The sequence below is a fragment of the Daucus carota genome, chromosome 6 (assembly GCF_001625215.2).
Source record: "Daucus carota subsp. sativus chromosome 6, DH1 v3.0, whole genome shotgun sequence".
NCBI classification, from domain to species: Eukaryota; Viridiplantae; Streptophyta; class Magnoliopsida; order Apiales; family Apiaceae; genus Daucus; species Daucus carota.
In genome coordinates this window covers 6,562,760-6,579,880 of record NC_030386.2, presented here as the reverse complement: position 1 = coordinate 6,579,880, position 17,121 = coordinate 6,562,760, and the positions used below count along the sequence as shown (strand labels likewise).

Below are 17,121 nucleotides of genomic sequence, written 5' to 3'. Positions count from 1 at the left end.
GAAACTATTAAAATTTGATCAAATTTATTATTTAATTATATTAAAATCACATATAAATCTAGATATATAAAAAAATACATTACATATTAAAATAGATCCTAGCAAATTTGTAGTTGGTGAATAATAAAACGCTTAACAGTCGTTGGACCATAGACAATGGGGCCGTTTGGGCGAATTTAAAATAAGTGTTTCTTGCTTAAAATAAAAAAGTGAAGTAGAAGTTAGAAGTTAGTTAAGACTTATAAGTGATTAAAGTGTTTGGGAAAAAAGTAGAAGTCATGAAACAAAAGCTGGGAATCGTAGCTTTTTATAACTGTTTCTCGACTTTTTACACAAACAGTACGAATAAATGCTTATAACTTAAAAGTCCAGAAGCGGGGCTTAAAAGCCCCGCCAAACACCTACAATGTTGTTGACGCGTCCTGGTCATACTTTAATGAATTCTAACAGAGAATAACATACGGAGATTAGTCAAATTTTAATATAAGGATTAAGGAGGTGCTTTCCACGTCTTAAGTTGATGTCCCTGATTGAAGGTTTGGATTGCGACATATTTATGTTACTCCCTCCGTATCTTTTTTCTTTTCCTATTTGTAATGTCGGTATTGTTCATAACATGAGACAAATTACTAATTTACATCTAATCTATAAAACTAAATATAGTCATGAGTGATCTTGTTAGATTCGTATTCACGAGTACTTTAATACGGTGAAATTTTTATATTTAATGCTACTACGAAATGAAAGATATTAATGATAAAAAGTGTGTGTTGGCAAACGTGAAAAGTACAAACAGGAAAAGTATTTAGGGACGGAGGGAGTAGTAGAATAGTTAATTTTAAATTATTGAATCTTGTTTTATTTTAATTTTTTTATTTCAAACATTTTTCTCTATCAGATATATATTAAAATCATTTTTATATTCTTCATCAACTATGATTTGAAAAATACAATTTTCTGCTCTTCTTATAAATTTACTCATTCGCGCGAATATCTTTGTTTTTTTTCCCTTTTCTTTTGTAAACGAATTTCCTCATTAATCATTAATAAGCAATGTTGTAAAAAGCGGGAATTAGACTTAATCGGTGAAATCACGGAACAAGGATTAATCGGGGATTAATTGAATTGATCGGAGATTAATCGGATTGATGGGTGATTAATCGGAGATTTAATCAGTTCGGCGAGCTACTTTTAGAACTGAGTTAATAAGTAAGTACTTAAAACTTATTCAAATATTTTTTAAAACCACAATTTATTAAACAAGTCAGTTTAAGTTAGTTTAAGCTATGTGTCAGTAGTTTATTGCGGAGATCTCAGTTCTCATGTAAAGGATTAAAATCATAGTTTTCACATTCTCCCCAGGAAAATAAAGTCAGCAGAGCATCACGTGGTAAAGCACGACTCACAGGGCAAAATCGTAACTTTATCACCCGGCATTTAAAAAACTTCCACGCCCAGCAACTGGTTCTTGTCCGTTTCAGATCACCGTTTCTCTCGCTCAGTAATTTGCATTTTCTAGAGAGAGAAACCGTTGATCACTCTTACTCTTGGGACGGTGTAAGTAATATTTGTAGTATTTGATGGTTTTGTATATTGTGAGCACCCATATTAGTAGTATTTGTAATTGCTGATAATATGGTTAGATTTAGAGTTTGTATGTGTTGATTTAAATTAGGTACTAATCTTTTCTTCATTCTGCTGCTCCTGCTTTTACAATTTGTATGTACATACATACATGGTAATATAGGGTCCCATTTTCACCCTTGCTTGATATTGAAGCATAGTAGCCTTGCAATACAATAGTATTCACCAAAGATTAAGCAAGCGAGCACGGATAGCCCAAGTGGTGGGTTTATCTTCTGTGGTCCCGGGATATTCGGGTTCAACTTTTGGGAAGAAAAGACTCACTAAGCCGGGATCACTAACTATTGTTTATCTAAGAAGTATTAGAACAGATACTCATTTGTAAAGCATATAATGGCTAGATTGTCAAAAAAGATTAAGCAAGCTGTCTGCTTAACCACTCAACTAACCTTGATGCTTTCTTTTCTTTCTTGTTAATTATGTTTTATAATTAGCTTTCTGTTTTGAAATGACGCTGTAATCGAAACGTGGGTCATACTGTTTTTTTCAAACCCAACTACCCTGTTTCTTCCTTCTTAACTGCTGTAATTGTTAGATGTGGGTTTTATTGAGTAATTTGTGTTTTTTGTAACCTTCATCGGGTTTCAGGGACGACAGAGGTAAGAGATGGGGGCAATAGGTGAAGAGGAGTTGATGAAATGGGATAAGATGCAAGGAGGAACAAGTGCCCGTGAAGAGAAGATTCTTGTATTGGTCAGGTTGAGGCCATTGAGTGAGAAAGAGATCGCAAGGAATGAAGTATCAGATTGGGAATGCATAAATGAGACCAGCATATTGTTCCGGAATACCCTCCAAGAAAGGTCTATGTTTCCAACAGCTTATACATATGGTAAGGATATGATTCATGTCTTCTTATCTTTCCTTTTAAATATGCCCCTTTTTTTTCTGGTTTCATAACAGGAAAAGAAATAAATAAATAGTTATTCCTTGGGGGTTTTGTGATTATATCATCCTCAACTCAGTGCTATATGTATTTGGCAGCTTTGGATTTCATTCTAAGATTTGTACTCCAGTTATACATATACTTCTGTCACAACTATATAATCTACTAATATGGTACATTATCAACCAACATGAAGTTTGCTTCTGATTAATGATATCAAAATTTTTCTTTTTGAGGTTTAGTGAAATGCTTAACTATTATGTCCATGTCCATACATTTATTAATGAATCTGAACCACATCTATTTATCTTCTTCTAGTAGTATGATGATAAAATTAATTGGCCAAAAATTTGATGAAATGCTTAACTATTATGTGCATGTCCATACATTTATTGATGAATCTGAACTACATTTATTTATCTTCTTTTAGTAGTATGATGATAAAATTTATTGGCCCAAAATGTATTTTCCTTACAAGAGGCGCCCCTTTCATGTTATGATGGAAATATGACTTTACACTGCAACATAAAGATAAGTGACTGAGTATCAGTGAAGTTCTTATGGATCATCATTGAAGTTATCTTTTCAACATTAATCTAGATTGCCTATGATTAGATGTGTTGAAGGGTTTTGGTAGTACTTATGCATGCATGTATGCATTAGTTTTCTAATCTTCCCCTCTCTTTTTTCCTTGGTCATTATATCGGGATAGACAGAGTATTTGGGGGTGACTGTTCAACAAGGCAGGTCTATGATGCAGGAGCAAAAGAGATCGCTCTTTCGGTCGTCAGTGGTATTAACTGTAAGTTCAGTACTGATGCTATATGCAACAATCATTAGTCCTTGCGCTTATATATTATGAACATTGATATCTGAAACAAACTTTTCAGCAAGTATTTTTGCATATGGGCAAACAAGTAGCGGGAAAACTTACACCATGCTTGGAATAACTGAGTATACGGTTGCTGATATATATGACTATATACAGAGGGTAAGCATGACTTCACTGATTAAATTTGTCAAATGTGGTCAATTTCTGCAATTATGACTATTTATATATGACAATATTCTTTTTTATTTATTTATATATTATCTATATCTAGCACGAAGAAAGGGCGTTCGTTTTAAAGTTCTCTGCAATAGAGATATATAATGAAGTCGTTAGAGACCTTCTCAGCACAGAAAATATTCCACTTAGACTCTTAGATGACCCAGAGGTATTGTCATGATATTTGAATATCTACTTTTGTTGTATATATTTTCTAGTAACATATCATGTGTTTCTAGAAAGGGACGATTGTGGAGAAGCTTACAGAAGAAACTTTGAGGGACCAGAAGCATCTAAAGGAGCTTCTATCCGTTTGTGAAGGTATGACCTTTCTGCAACAGTGATTTTGTGGTATTTATGTATATATTTATTTATTCTGTTTGTTTCATTCGTTGCAGCTCAGAGACAAGTGGGAGAGACTTCTCTCAATGAAACAAGCTCTAGATCTCATCAAATTCTCAGATTGGTGTGCCCTTGGTGTCCTCTGCTTCTTTGCTTAGAATTTATATAAGTTATTATTTTTGAGATAACTATATGTCTTAATCCATCTGATTATTTGCTTCAGACAATTGAGAGCTCCGCCCGTGAGTTTGTAGGAAAGGGCAAGTCCACAACTCTGGCAGCCAGTGTGGTACAAATTAGTTAGTTTTCTTCTCGATTACTTACCTTCATATTGTATGTTTAGAAAACTTCGCCTTAACTCTTAAGTTCGATTGTTCTTCTTCTTTTAGAATTTTATTGATCTGGCCGGGAGTGAGCGTGCCTCACAGGCATTATCGGTTGGACAAAGACTTAAAGAAGGCTGCCATATCAATCGGAGCCTACTGACACTGTCAACTGTTATTCGCAAGCTAAGGTTGACTAGTTACTCATTAATTAATCTTTAAAGTTTTTCCTTACTATATTTGATATTTTTCCCATTCTTCCCTTAAATTTATGTTTTTTCACATACCACAGTATTGCTTTGGTTTAGTACAAAGTTGTGCGTGTGTGTGTCTGATATATATATATATATATATATATATATATATATATATTGTATATGTGCTTACAATCTTACTTCAATACTGAGCCTGTTTGGTAAAACCTAAAGCTGGGGGCTTAAAGTGATTTTTAACTTTAAGCTAAAAAATATATGTTTGTGTAGCAAGTCTTTGGAAAAACATAAAGCTAGGGGCTTAAAGTGGTTTTTGACTTTGAGCTGAAAAATATTTGTTTGTGTAGCAAGTCGAAAGGTAATTTGAAGTTATAAAAACAACATAAGCCAGAAGTTGGTAGGAGGTGCTTTCTTGAACACTTAATTTATTTTAATGATTTTGAATAGAAAAGTTTGTATAAGAGCATCTCTAATGGTACTCTTAAATCATTCTTTAAAAAATAATATAATATATGACTCCTAACAAGTTAATACATTGAACATTGTGAAAACTTCAACCCTCCTCTTTATACTTGCTCTTTATTCATATATTATTATAATTTGAGAGAAAAGTTGGAGAGAGAATGAGAGAGAAGTGAATAGAAATATATGGAAGTGAATATTCAATGATAATAAGTTAAAAGCACCTAGATGTTTTTTAAAAGAGAGGAGAGAGAGGAAACTCTTAAATTCTTAAAGAGTCATAAGGAGCCCATTGGTCCTCTAATTTTTCACATCCTCTTTAAATTTTAGAGTTAAGAGCTTTTTTGAAGAGCCCATTGGAGATGCTCTAATTATTCAAATGGACACAACCTATCAGATTTATCTATTTTATTGCATTTTATTAAATCACAAGTTACCTATATTTGAACCTATAAAACTAATGCAACCCAGACTGCTCAGAACACAGTCAAGTGCTTACTCTATTCCACATCTTATCTTTTCAGTTCCTACATGCTATGCAAAACATAATTAATGTTTTTTTGTACATTTGTATACTGAGTGCATGTTACAATTTAATGCAGCAAGGGAAGACATGGGCACGTAAATTACAGAGACTCTAAGCTAACAAGAATTTTACAACCCTGTCTGGGAGGCAATGCCAGAACCGCCATCATTTGCACCTTGAGCCCTTCTCTAAGCCATGTTGAGCAATCTAGGAATACTCTCCTGTTTGCCAGTTGTGCAAAAGAAGTTACTACAAATGCTCAAGTAAATGTTGTAATGTCAGACAAAGCCTTAGTTAAGCAGTTGCAAAAAGAGTTGGCTCGATTAGAGAGCGAGTTGAGAACTCCTGCCCCAACTTCTACTTCTGATCATACAGCATTACTGAGGAAGAAAGATCTTCAGATTGAAAAGGTAAATGTTTCTTTTAAGGTCACTGTAGTGTTCACTTCCTGTCCACCTATAAGGTTGTAATTCCGAAAAAATTATTGAATCGATGAAGATAAAGTCTGAAAAGATAATAGGTTTCTTTATGTTACCATTGTACTAAAAGTTAATTAAATCATATTTGTCTGATTTACAGTTTGTAGAGGTTGCCTTTAGAGCATGTCCAATGGTTGTGCTAAAATAGATGGAGCTATACCTATAATTAGCACCCAAAAGTGATTTTTGGTGCTAAAATAGCACCATGTCTCCAATGTCGGTTCTAAATCATGTTTCAAATTTATCGAACTTCAAGATGCATCACACTTTTGAATACAAATTTAACCAACTTCCAAGTATTCCACACTACATTTTTGTCTATTTTTCTCATTTTGTAATTTTTGATAAGGTTACAATTATAGTCCCATCTATCTTCTGTTCATATATATATAGAACAAATTATAGCACTGTGCTATTTTAGCACAACATATAGGACACAATTGGGGTGATAAATTTTAGTTTCTGTTTTATAATATATATATAGTGCAGGATATAGCACACCATTGGACTTGCACTAGTAGTGCCATATTTGTTTTGTAAACTGCCTCTGAAATGGTGTTACTTTTTCGTGATGCAGTTAGAGAGAGAGGTCAAAGAGCTAAGTAAGCAACGCGACCTTGCTCAATCCAAGCTCGAGGATGCATTACGAGAGATTCGAAATGGCCTGTTTTCTGACCAGGGCAACAAGAAAAATAGGGTCCTGTCCCAGCTCTCAGATGACGAGGAAGACCTATCCGATGGCACCTCTCCTTCAGTTTCAAATAGAAGGAAGTTCGGTCGATCTGGTCTGGGTCGGCAAGAGTTGGCGCTGCAAAATGGTGAAGATTCTAATGCCATCTGCAAGGATGTTCGCTGTATTGAAATGGATGAGTCCTGCAAGGATGGAACTGTTGATCTTCTTTCCCTGTCAACTGGTCAGGACGATGGGCGAGTGCCAGCATCGACATTATCCGGTACTGGAGATTCAGAAGATGAAGAAATCATGTCATCATCAGGTCAAGGAGTAAGGCGCCTCCGAAATTCCTTTAATTATGGTGCATTAGAGCAGAAAGTTCAAGATGTGCAAAAGACGATTGATACTCTATATGGCACTTGCCCTGCTGAACCATCTCCTTGGTCCCTCACAACTGATATGCCTAGTTCTGGAAGCCTAAAATTGACTAGGAGCTCTAGTTGTAGACCTAATCTCATGATTGGCTCATCTTCACCCAGCTATTATGAAATGTTACAACCAAACGAGAAAACGCCACCTACTCAGGCTGCAAAGCTTTTTACTGGAAGACCAGCACACTCTCAAAGGAGAATTCCCCCACTAAATTATAATGAGAACACTGCGAGTGTAAGGCTTTCAAGAAATGATTCCCAATCTTCTGTGGGGAGTGTCCTTTTGGATGAGCTGAAAGGTCAAAACAGGGTACCTGGAGATGAAGATATCCCTAGCATTGACATGTTCGTTGCAGGAATGAATGAAATGGCTAAGATTCAGTATGAGAAGAAAGCTGAAAATAATCAGGCTAGTACTTTTTATATGGCATCCACATTTCATGCATTTATATTTATTATATATATATATATAGGGTGGGCCGGTGGCACTCTAGAGTATATCCTCTTATATAGAGTTCAGTGGTATACCGTTATAAATATATAAATAATACTTATATTTTTTAATATTTTCTTATGAAATATTATTACAAATTTAATTTACTAAATCGAAAACAAAATCATACAAATTTTTTATTCCAAAATCATTGAATATTATGCAATATTCCAACATGATTTACAGCAGAATAATAATTATCAAGAATTATTTTACTGTAGAAAGTTATGCGTTGAATCATATTACAAAGACCCTATGATTCTGATGAACGTTTTTTTCCCATTATATTCAAAAGTTACAGTATTCTGTAAGAGGTGCATAACTCTCATTGTGCGATGACATTTGTTGTGTTCTACTAAACTATGATCTTGTAGTTTTTTAAATATTTTTACTTCCCACGTGATTTACAATATTGAACAGTGCAAGTTCTTGCAGCCTCTTTGAATATTGTACATTGAAATAATCTTTTGTGGGCATTTATTTAGGCTGGGGAGACAGATTTGAAGGATGAAATGTTTGTGAAGAATGTGAAAGATGTCGGTTTGGACCCAATGCAGGATGTAATGGGAACTCTTACAGACTGGCCTTTGGAATTTGAACGGCAGCAGAGGTCGATACTTGAACTTTGGCAAACTTGCAATGTATCACTGATTCATAGGACATACTTTGTTCTGCTCTTCAAAGGTGATCCCATGGATTCCATTTACATGGAAGTAGAACTTCGAAGACTTTCTTTCCTTAAAGAAACATTTTCGAGGGGAGGTCCAGCTGTGGAAGATGGTCGGGCTCTGACATTGGCTTCAAGGTCCTTTCTTTCCCCTTTGGTCTCTGTATTGTATGTGTGTGTGGTTAGGTATATATGTAAAGTTAATAACTCCTGTTTATACTGGCTCCTCCATCTCTTTGCTGACTTTCTTTATTTTGTGTTGAACCACACATCTTGCAAAGTTTCCTTATATTCCTGTTACCAAGTTGAAAACGTGGCCTGTATACTAGTGGCATGTGAACAACTAAATGCAGATCTTCATGTGCAAATATTGTAGAATTTATCTCATGAAGCATGATAACTTATATTTGAAAGAACCATATTTTGTCTTCTTGATTTGTTTGGACACTGTTTGTTCAAGTTGCGGGACTGAGTCGACTGAGCATATACTAATATTTCCTCATAATGCTTTCCAATTTTGGATTATCAGCTTGAAAGCTCTTCGTCGTGAACGAGAGATGCTGAGCAGGTTAATGTACAAAAGGTTTTCGGAAGAGGAACGAAACAGGATTTATGAGAAATGGAATATCACTTTGGATTCGAAAAGGAGGAGGCTGCAACTGATCCAACGTCTGTGGAGTGACACAAAGGATATGAACCACATTATGGATAGTGCTGTAATTGTTGCAAGGCTTGTTAGGTTCTCAGAGCAAGGACAGGCGCCAAAAGAAATGTTTGGCCTTACCTTTACTCCTCCACGTATGATGAGGCGATCATCGTTTGGATGGAAACAGAGCACTGCTCCTCTCTACTGAGCTTCACATATGCAAGGCAGTAATACTGATTGTTGAATATGGATGATTAACAACCAGTGATGATATTGATAGAAATGTGAAATGTTTGACTGGCCTGGTAGTTTAGATCAATGTTGAATATCTAACTTTCTTTTAATGTTTATTAAGGTGTGAACAAATTATGAACTACTTACTATTAGTCAAGGGAACTACTGTTTGGTTGATATTCGCATACAGTTTGGAGTAGAATGTTAAATCAGTCGACAATAAGTTTATCAAGGAAACTAGGCACAATTTGAACATTAAGTAACATTTGTTTAGTTAATTTTGTATTCGTTTTAGAGATCTTGCACATTTCTGGATTTAAGATCCAACTTTTTATCTTCTTTTTACAAAAAAATCAACTCACTATTCGAAGAATACAGAAGTAAGTCGTATAACAATCTCTTCGTCTTGCTAAATTTAAACCTCATATATTCTTAGCGTTCCATATATATTTTCAAGCTCATATGTTGTTAGTATTCTTCATGTACCTTCTCATGATTATAATCCTTGTACTTTTTAGTCCAGTTTCAAGATATTAAACAATTATTTTGACTATATATAAAAGTATTATCGATATTTTCGTCTTTCTTGAGATGAAAGTGTTCATACGGTTGAAAAGGGAGTTATATCTTCTTCTTTCTTATATGTCCTGAACCTTTACAAGGGATTTAAATGTTATTCCACATCATTGATATTATACATTATATCATATTATAAAACCTATTGTGATCATGGTCATTAAACATAGTGTTCAACAATATATTTGAAATATTACAGCAAAAGACAACAAATTTTTTGAGAAAATTGATGTATGATCCTACAATTGACATCGGGTTAAAAATGCCAGGGATGATACGCCGATTCATCTTCGGTGTAAAAACCAGTAACTGGATTTAGAAGTGAGTAAGATATGAACCGTAAGTGTTGTTCGTGTGTATGTCTTCTTTTAATCGGTGCTGTAAAAAGCGGGAATCAGACTTAATCGGTGAAATCACGGAACAAGGATTAATCGAGGATTGATTGAATTGATCGGGGATTAATCGAATGTTTAATCAGTTCGGCAAGGTATGGAACAGAGATTAATCGGTGATTAATCGTGATTACTCATTGACTTTTATTATCGTCGTTACCGGCCCTTTTATTATCGTCATTTCCGCCCTCTTTGATCGTGGCCGAGGTGACCGGGTGTTGGGGGGGGGGGGGGGGGGGGGCGGTGTTTAAAAAAAACAGGGATGCGAACGTTGAGGTCCAACGTCGCGTCAGGCCTTTTCGACCCTTTTATTATCGTAATTTCCGCCCTCTTTGATCGTGGCCGAGGTGACCGGGTGGGGGGGGGAGGGGGCGGTGTTTCAAAAAAACAGGGATGCGAACGTTGAGGTCCAACGTCGCGTCAGAACGTTGAGGTCCAACGTCGCGTCAGGCCTTTTGAAGATGTGGTCTTCTGTGTATTCAATGGACGAACTTCTGTACAAATAGACTTAGTTCGATTGGACTTCAACCCAGTATCCCTGATACTTTGACCTGCCTACACAGGCCACCAATAATTACATTAATATTTAATTTAATATATTAGTTTAGTTTATATTGTATAACATATCATTTAAGAAGAACTTATAATGATTAATCGGAATTTAAAAATCAAATCAGAGATACGTCATGCAAGAAATTAATTAGCTGAACATGAGATTTTTAGAATGATGGTTAACGGACACAAAAGCCTATATTGAAACATGTGGTAAGTAGTTAAGAAGATGTAAATAAATACAAAGGTGTGGTTGGAAGCCCCAAATCAATAAAAAAATGGTAGAGAGACGATTTAAGAGAAGAAAGAGGGGTAAAAATGAGCGGAGTGCCAACATACCTAGCTTGAGGGCAGCACAAATAGAGAGAGTTCGAATATTATATTGACGAGTTTCATCGGCCAGTCGTTTCTTCGGCAAGAGGGCTGGTTCCCATTCCGCCTACTTTGAGTACTATTTCTCAATCTCCTTTTTTTTAGAACTTACAGTCATCTATGCTCGTCATTTATGGAGCATGAGTTGTTATTCGGGCGTCGAGAGCAGCCCTTCATTTGCATTCGCTCCGAAGTCTAGTCGAAAGGAAGTGACCGCGACAGTCCTTGAAGTTGTGGCTCTGGTCGGCTCATTAGGGTTGATTGGTGATTCATTATCGGTGTATGCATGATTACTTGATTTGGTATTTGGGTTTTAACAGAGCTTGCTTATAATTCGCACATACAATGTCAAATGTTAGAGCAAGTTTTCTGCCAAGATGTGGTGATTAGACCAACCTATAAAGAGAATAATGCGAGGGATGACCCCTCAATTCACCTCTGATGTGAGAATAAGTAAATAAATTTATAAGTGAGTAAGATATGAATTATAAGTGCTCTCTATGTGTATAATGCCTTGTGTTAATCAAACTTCTATGTACCCTTTTATTCTAATCATTACAATTCTCTTCGATCATAGTCGAGGAGACCGGAAGTAGGGGAAGGAGTGGTACCACAAAATCAGGGATGTCAATGTTGAAGTCCAACATCCCTTAAAACGTGACCTTTGAGTATTTAAAAGTGAGGTTTCCATCCGAACTGGGTGATTGGGTTTCGACCACTCACTGGTACTTAGAGCAGCTGCATTGTAGGCCGCTTACGGTCTCGGGACACTCAAAATGGTCACGGACTTCAACTTTTCACATGACACAGTATTGGAGCATTTGAAAAAAAAAAAGGACGTGACTAGTGTACTGGCCACGACCATTTGCTCATTTTTTATTATTTTATTAATATATTTTTGTCAAAACTGAAAAAAGTCGATATGTACATAAAAGCAGTATAACGTTCATAAAAGCAGTCCAACGTTATAAATTGTAACGTTAATATTTTGTAACATAGATGTTAGTAACCGTAATATTTGTACCCATATATATACAAATTTTCGCACGATTATTAATCATATTCCCTATTTCTCCAGAAAATTAGATTAAAAGATGAATTCAAATCACACTCCTCCTACAAATTCTCAAAATTCACACTCTCAGTTTTCATATTTATATCCAAATCCCTTTTTTCCAAACACACAAAATTTTAATTTCAATTCTCAAACCCTGATTTCTGAATATCAATTTCCACATTCTATAAACTCTCAATTTCCATTTTCGTATTCTCAAAATTCTCCTTATCAATTTCCATTTCCTTTATTTTCAAATCCACAATTTGAAACCGAACAACCACCTACTCAAAATTCTCCGCACTCACAAGTGCCTGCATTTAATAATGCAAAATTTATTGATCTTAATGTTGATTACAAGGAAATCGAAAATTTATTCGTACCCATAATTTCATGGTTAAATGTATCGTTAATGTCTTGGTTGAGCACATCTCGCACTTCCTTAATAATCGTTAATGTCTTGTTGTACTATTTTAAATTGTTTATTTCCTCGTGTAATATTTTTAATTTATTGTTTTTAATTCAGTTGAATGTATTTTATTTTAATATTAAATTTCTTAATAATTAATCCTTTTAATTTAAATAATTACTATTTAAATATTATTTAATAAATTAAAATTATAATATAAAATATTATTTAACTTGAAACATAGTATAATATGAGAAAGAAGGCCCCACAAAATGTGGCAAGTTGGCACCTGGATTGGAGGAGTTTGCCCAATTCTTGTTATCGTACCCCGTTTTCCCACCAGGACGAAATGATTTGACATAAAAAAAGGAAAGGGGGGCAGGCAGCATTGCAGCTGCTCGTAGAGCATCCCCAATGCACAAACCCAAGTGCACTTACATGTGGGTCCTTTTTAATGCCACATAAGCATCAAGTGGAATGTGGTCACACTACTCCGATGCACAAGCCCACTTCCGCTTACAAATGGGTCCCATCAAATCTTTTCTTTCTCTATATAATGCTTATTTCAGTTTATAATATAATTATAAATACCTTATGATTATATAATTATACTTAATTTAAATAAATAAAAAAATATGAACATAAAAAAAATTAATTTCAATAAAATATTATATTTGATTCATAATTTTAAATATATTACATAATTAGGAAAAAGAACATTACAAGAACAACATAATAAAAAACAACACGAACAATACAATTAAACAAGTTAAAATTTAAATAAATTAACTGGTAATGTGGAACTGTGAGATATGCTCAACGAAGTCTGCTTGTAGTTGGCGGTGTTTTGGTTTATCACGAATCTTGATATTTCCTTTGAACGTAGTCTTCATAAGGAGCAAAAGGCTCCCCACCTAAATTCGGTTGTGATAAACCATCCACTGTATCATCGTAAGATGGAAGCGGACCAAAGGGAGTTGCATATGTGTCTCTTTCATCCTCAACAATTATATTGTGTAATATGATATATGCTCTCATTATTCTAGCGAGATCTCCTTTGTCCCTGAATCGAGCCGGACCACGTATAATTGCGAAGCGAGATTGCAACACACCAAATGCTCTTTCCACATCTCTTATTTGTCCTTCTTGATATTTAGAGAATAATTTTCTCTTCTCTCCTTGTGGGCGTGGGATTGTCTTAACGAATGTTTCCCATTCTGGATAAATTCCATCTGCCAAATAATACCCCATGTTATAATTATTGCCATTAATATTGTAATTTACCTGTGGAGCACTGCCTTCTAAAATATCATCAAATATTGGTGACCGATCTAACACATTGATGTCATTGTTCCTTTGGGACGAATAGGTTATTCCACATCATTTGTAGATGTTGGCGTTTCATTATTTGTAGATGATGAATAGTCTCCAGTATCACTCAATTTAGTTCTCTTCATGCTTTTACTATTTGTTGAAGGAGCTCTCCACTTGGGTTGTCTCCGAAGCTCATTCCAATGCTTATCAAAATTGGACTTCTTTTTGTATTTTTCTATGGGGAGTTCATGAGCTAGCCGAGTTATGTCATCCGAATTTGAACCACACCCTACTCTTCGCTCGGCTTGATCATAACACGCTCCATATCATTGAGCCCCTACATTTATCCGTTCCCAAAATGTTTCACCTTTTTGATCGGTACCGATCATGGGATCAGTTGATACATTTAACCACGCACTGATTAAGAGCTCGTCTTCATCCCATTTCCATTGACCCATAGCTTCTCGTATGTCTTCAACCTCATGACAATCATCGTTCAGATCGATTGTATCAGTGCCACCAAATGCAGAAAATTGTGAATTTGGGGAATTTTGATTATTGACGGGAGTTTGAAAATTTGGAGCAAATGGAAATTGATATTGAGGATTTTGAGCACCCGGAAAAAATGGATTTAAAAACGGAAATTGAGAATTAGGAGATTGAACATTTGAATTAAAATTTTGTGGGCTAGAAAATTGTGTATTTGGAACTTGAGAATTTGGATTTGGAAAATAAGAATTTGAAAAATAATATGGATATTGGGTATTTGGGAGTTGAGAATTTTGGTCTGAAGAGGAAGGATTATTTGAATTCATTTTTTGCTTTTGACAAAATAATTCCAAAAATATTTTATGTAGAGTGATAGAAGTGGCAAAGACATATTATGAAGAGTTAGTACTTATAGAAAAATTATAAAAATAGCCGTTACATTTTTAATGTTTAAATTTAATAAAATACAGTAAAAACTCTATAAATTAATAATGTCGGGACCGGAGAAGTTTATTAATTTAGAGAGTTATTAATTTATCGATAAATTAATAATTATTAATTTAAAGATTTTTAACCAATTACACTGTACTTACCAAACAAAAAAATATGTTGTATACATATTAATATACTAAACAAAAAGGCAAATTAGTCTATACCTCTTAGGACTAGGTTGCAGCGAATTTTAGGACTCAACGTAAATTACTCCCTCCGTCCCTTTTTAAATGTCCATTTTGAAAAAAAAACACATACCAAGAAATAATTGATTATATAAACTTTTTCATTAAATACCTCTAATTAATATCTTGAAAATGATGGAATACCCCTACTTTATGTATTGAAAACATGAATTCAACCAAGTTTTAAATAAGTCAAGCCTTGAAAATTGAAATTATGGAGATATATTTGAAAAACTATCATTAAATTAGTTTTGAAAATATAAATGGACAAATAAATAGGGACAAGTTTTTACTTCCAAAGTGGACAGATAAATAGGGACGGAGGGAGTAGTAATTATTGTGTTCATATGTTTTGGAAATCAATAATGACTCCTGAAGTATTATACAACAAATGTAAACAAGAAGAAAAAATGTGTTCAATATATTCTTAAACAAGTTTGGCATATATAAATTACATAATATGTTAGAGTATACAAACCATATCTCACAAGACGGCTTGTCATCTAAAAAGTATCTAAAAGGTATTGAAAAATCTAAAAGGAAAACAGAAAACTATTGAATCATTTTTTAATAAAGTATAATATATATTTTTTCATTTTCTATGAATTATTAATTTATAATTTTCTTGGGACCGAAAATTATAAAGGGATCTCCCAAAAAATTATTATCTTATTATTTTATCGAGTTTTTCAATTTTTTACACTGGCCCAAGTCGGGACCGGATAAATTTATTATTTTAGAGAGTTTATTAATTTACCGAGTATTAATTTAAAGAGTTTCTACTGTAATTTTAATCTAAAACGGTAATATTAACGTTGAAACTACATGCAACGTGTGTGTGTGTGTATATATATAGAGTCATGCTCCAGTGAGAACCAATCTTATGGTGAGATATGAGATCTAATCTCAGCCACTCATTTAAATACATTATATTCATCTTTCACCATTCATTTAATATTATTATATTTTATCATCTTCTAATTTAACTACCTATCACCTTCAACCACCGTTGACCACCACCACCAGCTCCGGCGACCATCAGAAAATCACCGCCGGCAAACATAAAATCACCATCGTCAAACATAAAATCACCACCGTAAAATATAAAATCACCATCGGAATACTAAAAATCACCGCCAGAGAACCAAAAATCAACGCCAGAAAATTAAAATCACCACACTGCCACCATCTAAAAACCACCACCGCCACCCCCAAATCTGAAAAATCACCAAATACAGAATAAAATCACCATCGGAAAAAATCAAAAACACAACAGAAAATCATCATTTCCAATTCATCACTAGTTACAAAACCAGCACCACCACCATGTACAAAGCCCCAAATATGAAAAATCACTAATTACAATCAATACACCTCAATCTGAAAAATCACCAGCGTCGATTTGACGCTTCCGGCGACGGCGAAAATGTTGTGGCGCTGTGGCCAGTTGAGTTAAAGAATCTGAAGACTAAAGAGTTCAAAGAGATTGTGCAAGGACGCGGCTTATCGACCGGTGGAGGAGGGCGACGTGGCTTGGGGCTAGAGATGAGAGAGAGAGAGAAAGAAAGAAGGAGAGATGAGCAGATCTGGTGTTGCGGCAGTGGTGGCCGGAGCTGTTGGTGCGTGGTGCATGGTGGTGGCCACGACCGCGATGACGGGAAGAGATGAAGAAATTGGAGAAGAAAGGGGGCTGAGATGCGGGTAGGGAGTGCGGCCGGTGGTGGGAGGGCGGCCGGCGGTGGGAGGTGGTGGAGGGAAGACAATCGAGAGAGAGAGAGAGGAGGCCGTGGGTGGGTGGGTGGATGGGTGGGTTATAAAATGTGTGGATGTGATTTAATTTAGGGATAAAAATGTGGGGCTGAGATTAGATCTCATATCTCATATTAGCTGGGGTTCTCATTTGAGCACTTGCCTATATATATAAACTGAAAAGACCGAAAAAGGTGAAAAAGTTGCTGAGGCCGAGCCTAGTGCGGCAAGCCTAACCGATTTTCTACTTTTGCTTCAGCGCTGCTTGTATGGCCATTTGCCACTTCACACGTCCCCGGCGCCAATCGGGCTCGCGCTGGGCTCGCGCCTCCAATAATTATAATTTGATTTAATATATTAATTTAGTTATCTACATAACATATTATTTAAAAGAATTTATAAATAATCGAATTTTTTAAATAAATATATTAAAATTAAAATATGCGGTAATTAGTTGGAAAATGCAGGTAAACA

At 35.0% G+C, this 17,121-nt stretch overlaps 1 protein-coding gene across 2 annotated transcripts; it reads left to right on the top strand.

The window, feature by feature from the left end:
- Nucleotides 1-1,356: 1,356 nt before the first annotated feature.
- On the top strand, nt 1,357-9,240 carry LOC108227755 (kinesin-like protein KIN-7E). Of its 2 annotated transcripts, none has more exons than XM_017403075.2 (13): nt 1,357-1,557; nt 2,233-2,473; nt 3,240-3,329; nt 3,418-3,518; nt 3,631-3,744; nt 3,815-3,896; nt 3,974-4,041; nt 4,141-4,206; nt 4,307-4,431; nt 5,517-5,850; nt 6,497-7,432; nt 8,002-8,321; nt 8,713-9,240. In XM_017403075.2, the coding sequence occupies exons 2-13, from the start codon at nt 2,251-2,253 to the stop codon at nt 9,035-9,037; spliced, it is 2,784 nt and encodes a 927-aa protein (XP_017258564.1). In that variant the 5' UTR covers nt 1,357-1,557; nt 2,233-2,250; the 3' UTR covers nt 9,038-9,240. The 2 variants fall into 2 exon arrangements, with proteins under 2 accessions (XP_017258564.1, XP_017258565.1); XM_017403076.2 differs by lacking the exon at nt 1,357-1,557 and adding an exon at nt 1,992-2,111.
- The last annotated feature ends 7,881 nt before the right edge of the window (nt 9,241-17,121 follow it).

Coding starts and splice junctions, on each gene's coding strand:
- LOC108227755 (XM_017403075.2), top strand. CDS start 2,251: ATGGGGGCAATAGGTGAAGAGGAGTTGATGAAATGGGATAAGATGCAA. Junction 2,474..3,239: donor TCCAACAGCTTATACATATG/GTAAGGATATGA, acceptor ATATCGGGATAG/ACAGAGTATTTGGGGGTGAC. Junction 5,851..6,496: donor AAGATCTTCAGATTGAAAAG/GTAAATGTTTCT, acceptor TTCGTGATGCAG/TTAGAGAGAGAGGTCAAAGA.